This window comes from Colossoma macropomum, unplaced genomic scaffold (assembly GCF_904425465.1).
Source record: "Colossoma macropomum unplaced genomic scaffold, Colossoma_macropomum, whole genome shotgun sequence".
NCBI classification, from domain to species: domain Eukaryota; kingdom Metazoa; phylum Chordata; class Actinopteri; order Characiformes; family Serrasalmidae; genus Colossoma; species Colossoma macropomum.
This window is the reverse complement of record NW_023495565.1, coordinates 1,744,047-1,752,632: the sequence shown is the minus strand read 5'-3', so window position 1 is coordinate 1,752,632 and position 8,586 is coordinate 1,744,047. Positions and strand designations below refer to the sequence as shown.

At 36.4% G+C, this 8,586-nt stretch overlaps 1 protein-coding gene across 1 annotated transcript; it reads right to left on the bottom strand.

Moving 5' to 3' along the window:
- Window positions 1-3,883: 3,883 nt before the first annotated feature.
- Window positions 3,884-7,821, bottom strand: cabp7b (calcium binding protein 7b). Its single transcript, XM_036562990.1, has 5 exons — window positions 7,713-7,821; window positions 6,427-6,570; window positions 5,567-5,679; window positions 5,032-5,179; window positions 3,884-4,017 (listed from the first exon to the last, which is right to left on the bottom strand). Exons 1-5 carry the CDS (start codon window positions 7,819-7,821, stop codon window positions 3,890-3,892), a joined length of 642 nt encoding a protein of 213 aa, XP_036418883.1. The 3' UTR covers window positions 3,884-3,889.
- Between the last annotated feature and the right edge of the window lie 765 nt (window positions 7,822-8,586).

The window sequence follows — 8,586 nt, the reverse complement described above, 5'->3', positions numbered from 1 at the left end:
AATGCATTCTTACTCATTTTGTAGAATGTCAAGCCTGCTTTCCTCATTCATTCATTGGCGCTTTTCAGTGGGTATCAGATTGCTGGGACCGTTGCTACATTCTATTATAAAAACTTGCAGATCATATTCGGTATGAAACAGATAGCTTTGGCCAATCCAGCAGAAATAACAAATCCAGCAGACTAACAAGGTGGTGCAGGATGAAGAAAACTGGAGACTAACTTGATCAGCACAGCAGAGTGAAGCTTTGACAGTGTGAAGAGCATTTCAACAACTAGCCTATAGCAACTAGCCTATCTCAAACCAATCAGCTTGTTTGGTGCCACTTGTACAACCAAAGAAATGATTCCAAAAAAATACATATTTAAAATTTATATTATTTTTTTCCCCGTCATGATCTACATATGTAGTATGAGTCATTAACCTGTCATGCTGCATCTCAGAAATACCAAGTCGAAACAGAAAACATCTTTCTGTAAAAAAAAACCTGAGAATCTGTATTGGAGAAATTGACCTATCTATGCTCTGCCCTTAAATACTATGAACACATTTCTCAGCAGAGCACGTATGGGTCAATTATTTTGTTTCATATAATGACTGTGGTTCAGTCTTATTTTGGTCACTTTTGAATTGCCAAATTTGTGTCTAAGCTAATTATAGGATAATAAGACATGATGCATTCCAGTGAAGGAAAGATTGGGGATTTTGAACACATCTTTTTCACACTGTCGTTCATACCAGCCTTTTATCCTCATGACTGGATCTGTAATTTAACGCTACTGTGAGTTTCCACAAAGCCTCCATGGAAATGCATACATAAAGCTCCCAGAGTACGCCTGTGTTAAAATGCTAGTTGGCATTCCCCTTTGCTTTTAGCTTTACTTCTAACAAGTAAATTCAGTTAGAAAGAAGTAAGGTTGATAATAAGAAGTACCACTTGCATTATGGTTCATTTGCATAACAAATTTCATATATTATAAACAGACAAAATCAGCAGTTTTAGCTATCAGCTAGGAGTTATTAAAAACAAGCGAAGTACATTATGAAGACATTAATTGAGTGTTCATTAAAGCTGTAATCATGGAATTTCAAATGCCAAAGGTGCAGACCAGAGATTTCTGAAACACTAAAAGGAAGTCTTTGAGGAAAGATCCAGAATAACAACCGACAAAACCAGAGACAATGCTTAAGATTTCATTTACACTTAAAAAAATAGATCAAATCTTCTTATGAGTGTCTGTCATAAAATTAGTAATCTAAAAGGTATGATCTTATAGACTCAATGAGATAAAAATGGCTTTTCTAACATTTCTGACTCTGACTTTTAAATGATGCCTAATATAGTTTATTGATGTTCAAATATTATAGAATTTATCTCTTACATTTTAGCATATTTTGTTTTTTAAAAGCCCTGCCATTGAACAATGCAATGAATATCAATTTTTGTGTATCATATTTTTTAGCTACAATTTAAAATATATTAACTATGTTAATATTATGTTTTACTTTCCCAGGGTAACCCCTATGTTAAAGAGTTACACCAACGAAGCTGATAACAAATACTGGGTATATTCAGCTTCAAGTCTTTTGAACATTAAAGTTATTGATGATGTTACTGTGATGAATTGGACTTTCAGAGGCATAATATATTGCAATACTGTGTGGAGACACTTCTTTTATTCGAAAAAAAAAAAATTGTATCCTCACAAGCACACATACTAAAGGGGGTACTACTACAAACACCACATTAAATACTCGTACTCATTGGCCATATTGCTATACCTATGTAGTGTATAAATAATATTGTGCAAAGGTCAGAGACCTTTCATTAATTTAATTTTCCAGTGAAAACTAAGTACAAGTAATACATTATGTATTAGATATATAAAAATATATATCTTTGTGTATTTAACAAAAACTACACAATTTAACTACATATAAGGCTCAGCAACTAAATATAATGTCAAATTTTTCAGTAATTGTTGTATCCACCCTTTGCTTTTCTTACAATGTCCATTCTTTTCAGGAGACTTGCTCTTAGATTTTCAAGGAAATATACACAGATATTTTTCCAAACCTTCAAAGTTCAGTCTTAGAAGTTTGTTTGCATATTCTGCTTCTCACAATCCAAATAATCACAAACATTCCGTGATGGGCCCTGGGGTGGCCAATCCATTGTTTTGAGAACATTAGCAGTTTCATTGTTTGATCTGCCAAACTTCTTCTCTTTTTTTATGTCTATTACCTTTTCTTAGTAACAGCTTCTTGATAGCCACAAATTTCAGACCGATAGCGTTGTCTTCTCACAGTGGAAGGATGGACAGAAACACCTATGGGCTTTTTCAGATCGGAAGCAAAAGTGGGGCTTGATTTTCTATGCTCTCTTAAAGATGAAAGCTTTAAGTACTGTGTGTTTGAAGGTGACTGTTGGTTGGTGGTATACCAAGGTTTTGCATGGTTGATAGGAGTCCAATATTGTTGTATCTTTTAATCATTTGTTGAATTCCAGTTATGGAAGATTCTGTTTTTTCACTTATTTTCCTTTGATTTTCTTTTTTCTTAAGCAAATGGATTATCTTCTATCTAATCTACTCAAAAATATCTTTAAAATGAAAAACTTGTATTGAATGGCTGATTTGACTGGAAATTAAATAAATGATTGATGGTCTCTGACTTTTGTGCTTTTGTACAGTACCGTAGGTACACTTTGTAGGTTTATAATTACTGACTGTAGTTATATTTATAGGTTTTTAATTACTGTTGCACAATTATTAACCACCTTCTACCCCAATCAACAATGGTAAGAGCACCACTGACCAGATATTATTTAGGTAGTGGATGACTAAAAGCATAGCAGTGACACAGACGTGACAGTGACAATGTAGTGCCATAGCAGTGTATGTTGTGCTGGTATGAGTGTATCAGGTACAGAAGTGTCTGATGTTTTTGCAAGCAAACTGTTCAGCCAACAGTAGTCCTACAGTCAAAAACTGACCACTGATGAAGGGCTAGAGGATGACAGACACAATTTGTGCAGGGACAAAATGTAATTTACTGTACATCTGCAAGGTGTTCCAGAAGGTAGGTGTGCCTCATAAGGTAGCCAGTAAGTGTACACAGTGTTTAAAAACTCCAGCCGTGCTGAGAGTGGTCCATCACCCAATTAAAATCTGGTCAGCTGTGGTCCTTTTCAATTGGTGGATGGGGTACAGGGGGGCTTAGAAATTGTGCATCAGATGGGATACATTTTAAACCTTTTTTTTAAACCTACAAAGTATACATATACTTCAGGTGCATATAATAAAATGGCTAATGAGCATGACAATTTTATGAGATGTTTCCTTTATTCTGTACACCCTTTGTATTTGGGCTTTCAATTCATTTGTAATCTTTTTTATGTTTGCTACGCTAAAAAAATGTGATGCACTGAATTTACTTGATACAAAATGTGTACTGTTACCATATAATTATCATAAATTACATCAATGCAATTATTACCAAAAACACAAAAGTGAATGTAATATTCAAGACATCACTTTTTTCAATGTATTTTTCAATGTTTTTGAACTTTCATCCACTTTTCACTTTCATCCTTTTAAAGTCTGCTGATACACTGGCTGAGTTATACCACGTATCACATTGACTGTGAAACGAAACAAAAAAAATACAGAATTATCCTGTCCTTCTATGTATTGCTTTACATCACTATGTCAGTAAATCAGCTGCAAGAAATGTGAAAGGGAAAGAGATTCATGCATCTTCATCGTATTCATTCATTCATATGAAATCAATAATTCAAGTGTGTCCCAGCATTTCAACTGTGTCCCTTAAATGTAAAAATACTGAAGAACATCTGTAGACAAGAGTTGGTCTTACTGGACAGGGTTGTTCACTTCATCCCTCTTCGAAGCATCTGATTTGCTGCGATAAGCATGACACTGATGATAAACGCAATGGCGAAGGCACAAATCAAGCTCTTTCGCACACACGTGTGCTTGACTTGTTGCATGGGGCTTGCTTTGAGGACAGAGATGGAGAAAATGAGGCACAACGAGTTAAAATAAGTTATAAAAAACGGTGGTCATTTGTCTGTGCGTCACAAGCATGCCTTTATATATTTATGCCACATTTATGCAATTTGGTTAGAAGCCTTTTTAAAAATTACTATGGACCAATTTCCTGGGCAAGGATTAAACTAAGTGTTGGACTAAAATTGCAGTACCAATTGTGATCCATCATTGAAAATACTTTTCAGTCATGGCTTTGGTCTAAACAAGTAATCATTGTTAACTGAATAGGCAAGCTTTTACAGTGTTTTTCAGTCTCTGTCTTCTGAATCTGAAGCATATTGTTGATTATCATGGACGTATATGGAAAAGAACAGAAAAACTAGAGACTTAAAACATACTTATAATAGAAACCAGTGGATAGGTGCTGAAGCGCACACGCTTACACACACACACACAAACACACACACACACTTTTTTTAAGCTACTTATTATTCCGGGTCCCCGGGGGGTTGGGGGGGGGGGCTTTGCTGCATCACTTCTGTTATAAATATGTTTTGTGTCAATAGTTTTTCTGTTCAAAGAAACACACTGAAACTATTGTTTGTGGTAATGTTGTATGTTACAGATGCAGAAGATAGCTTTTAAGTGGAATATTATTTTAAGGTCAATGGAAACTGATGGATGGAAACAGTAAAAAAAAAAAAATCGTAGAAATGTGACGGAAACAATTCCTCTCCCTCTTTTGAACAATCTTGAGCTAAAAGTGTCCTCTTGCTAAAAATAGAATACTGTCTAACCCATCAGAAGTGCTGGATGAAATACACTTTGGAAATTGCCTTGGTGGACTTGACTTGACAGCTCAATTTGATTGACATGATAATTTGGTGGCACTCTGTAATGATATAGAGGCAAGCAAGTAAAAAACAGCAAGTAAAAACACAGACAATGAATTCAATATAAGCAGCCAAGGTCAGTAGGTTATTATTGTTGGGATTGAATTGTTTAGTGTGTGGAGTCTTACTGTCAATATCAACTTGGCACTCTGGGCTGTTCATATGGCTCTCCTCGGTCATGATGATGTTCTCAATGTCCTTCATCGTCAAATGATCGCAGAAAGTGTCATATAGCAATCTCTTTAGTTCATCCACTGTCAGCTTCTGCATATCACACTGATGAAATTATAGTCAGAAAGGAAAAAAAAGACATTACCTGCAGCTTGCAGATAACAGGTGAGGTTCTTGAGTGAGGTTTTGTGTGATAAATGACCAAATCAAAATGCCACTAAAGTCTTAGTACAGCTTGGGTACACTGGATGTGAAATTTGCAGAAGCATATTATTGCGACCAGTAGCAATGACTGAGAAAAAAAGTCAAATCGATTCAAATAAGTTTTGTTAGAACAGCAGCAATGTTAGCAATGAAATTGCAGCATGTGTATAATGTATGAATAGCTTGCTATTTCTAACAGCTTTCATATTCAATCACAGTGAAAAAGAGCTTGTGCCTCACAGTAAAAAAAATGACAGGGTTTTACTTCAGGGTCATAACAGTGCATACCTTCCAGAATATGGAGTCAAAGTCAGCTCCATGAAATTTGTCAGGCATGCTGGAGGCAGTAAGTTTAGGGCCAAGCAGTGTTACAAATTCCTCAAAGTCCACCTGACCATCACCTGTAGACAGAACAATAGGCCAACAGTGCTTTCAAATAATAGAAAGAGGGGTAAATATAAAGTAGATTGAACTGACAAAGTTTGTCCTTCTATTTTCAACCCTACCAACCATTTTCCATGACCATATACTAACTGTGAAATTTAGGGTTTAAAAGACCAAATCATTACTGAAAATAATATTGATAAAGCCAGTTTACTGATGACCTACTGTTTGTATCTCAATGTGTAATAGCACTAGTTTGGACTATTTTCAGTGGTGAAGGTTAAAACGAAGAATGTGTACATGTATAAAAAAAAATCTTTGCATCTCTGTTGTAACCAATGCTTGGACAGCCAACATGGAAACTTAAAAAGAAGGAAAAAAAAGCATTCCTAATCTTACTTTAATATAATGATAATTTTTAACCATTTCTATTGGTCCATTTGACACAAATTGTTGACTGGATGTCTGGATGTAAAGGCAGCTAAATGGTGTAAAGCAAAAAAGCAAAAACCTGAAAAATGTTACAATAATTAAATATGATAATGATGATGACATCTTCAGCTCAGTTTCCTGCAGCATATGAATTCGGCCACTGTCACATAAAAACATTACAGCCACAAAGTCATGAAAAGGCATGAACATATGCATATGTATTCTTCCCTGTTGAATAACAACAACAACAACAACAACAACAACAATAATAATAATAATAATAATAATAATAATAATACATTTATATGGCATTATGTATATAGCAGATGTACCATCCATGTCCAGTCTCTTGATGATGACCTCCAGCTCCACCTCATTGGGCATGTATCCCAAAGACCGCATAGCCATGCCCAGCTCCTGCTTTGAGATGAAGCCATTTCCATCACGATCAAACACTCTAAAGGCCTCTCGGATCTCTGCAGAGGCACCACATACATTAATGTTTACTTTGCTCTGATTTGCCTGGAGTTCCAACCAGTTCCAAGGGCTCATCTTGTAAAAGATGTCATTTGCTGATTTTAAAAGAGTAGTCCAGTGTTTCTCAACTGCAATTTGCCAAATGATCTTCTACATATGGTCAGTTATCACATACAACATATTAAAAAAAAAAAACTACAATTGGCAGGTGCTTTTTGTAGTCAACATTTGTTTTTTTCTTTTAGTAAGTACATTTAAACACAATGAATTTATTGTCAATGGTATTTGATTGTGTGATACAAATGTGGCCAATAGAGATTATTTTGAAAAACACTGGAGCATTCAGCTTGAAAATACCAAGGAGTGAATATGCCACTCTAGTACCTATGAAAATGATACAAGATGCATGTTTGCGTGTCACATAACTCTAACTTTAAACTGTGAGCTGTAACTCCCTCACTCATTAAAATGACAGTGCACTTCATTATTTCCCCTAATTTAATTAAACTTGAACACCCAGTGAATCCACTGACAGGTCAAGCAGCAGACTGCCTTCATAGAAATGAAAAATACCTTCTGTATCTTCTCTCCAAACATTAACATCCAAATAAGCATTTAATGTGTAGAGGTAGTAGTTTCAGCACACGTTTTTATGTTAAAGTAAAACTAGTGCTAAACATGTTACTTAACAGAGGTGAGGCACCACAATGTGTAATGTTATCATTCGTTTAACATAGCCTCTGGTTAGGAAAGGTTTGGTCGAAATGTTAATGGAGATGAAAATCAAATCCCAGTCAAAATATGCCTCAGCTGCTCATTTTTAACAGGTGGAAAACACATGCTGTCTCAAGCATGGTTGGAAAGCAGTGGCTAATTAGATCTGTCTCTGATGTTGTCCTCGGTTTTTCCACCACAGGACGGCTCTAGATTGTAAACGCAACGGTTCTGAAATTACCCAAACGGCTTGACAATGGCGGTGGTCGCCATAATTGGCAAAATATTACGCCCAGATGGCAGTCCAAAGGGGAACTGTCCAGGGTTCTGAAATTTCAACTTGCGCAGAGTTTTTTACCCAGACCTCAATGTAAAGGAAACTCATGAGAACGAATGGGAGCTTGAAGAAAAAGAAGTTATCACTTACCCTCCACTTCATCCTCGGGGAGGGTGACAGGAGTCCTGTATGAGAGGATATCTGGAATAGAGCAAAGTCCCCTGTACATGAACCTGGAGGTCACGGCACGCACTGGCATTGCTGCGACGGCAAACCAACACTGAAACCGTGATCTTCATACAGTAATAGTAGTTGTTTGGTTAAAGGGTACTGCAACTTTTGCTTTACATGACTCTCGTTTGTTATTTGACTCAAGAGTGACTCAAGAGAAATGTATATAAATGTGTATATTGTTTTAGGCGAAATCACTCATTTGACGTGACAGCCACTCCATTGCATTGCATGGGACTTCGAAATTGTCGAGTTCAGTCAGATAAAAAAATGGCGAAGGGATGCACATCTAGACAAGACATTTAATACTGAGGATACGTCTGGCTTAGACGCGTGCATATATGTTTGCCATTCGAATCCTTTTTGTCTCGTTGTTTATCTTGAATGAACAGACTGCGATGGATAAATGCAGTGCATCCGTACGCGTTTGGTCACGGCTGCTCCATCAGTTTTCCATTCATGAAAAAAGCAAAAAAGCTTTTAGCAGGCAGACATATTAAAACGACGGCTGAATAAATGTCCGTGGAAGACAGTGGTTTAAGCTCAAAGGCTGAGTGTAAATCACATTATGGAGATGTCGTTTTATCTTCGGTCGATTCCATTCTCTCCCTGCTCATTTGATGCAATCCTACAGGTAGTTAAAGGATCGCCAGTTTATTGCAGCTGGAGTGTCTTAAATGCTACCAGTCCACGCTGGGTCAAACATCTTTGTTCAAGTTTTTTTTCTACATCAGCTGTCTCCAAGACACTCTCATACGACGCTTATGCTGATTCGCTGTAAGGGTAAGCGTGC

Coding starts and splice junctions, on each gene's coding strand:
- cabp7b (XM_036562990.1), bottom strand. CDS start 7,821: ATGCCAGTGCGTGCCGTGACCTCCAGGTTCATGTACAGGGGACTTTGC. Junction 6,571..7,712: donor CCCCGAGGATGAAGTGGAGG/GTAAGTGATAAC, acceptor GTGCCTCTGCAG/AGATCCGAGAGGCCTTTAGA. Junction 5,680..6,426: donor CAAGAGACTGGACATGGATG/GTACATCTGCTA, acceptor TTCTGTCTACAG/GTGATGGTCAGGTGGACTTT.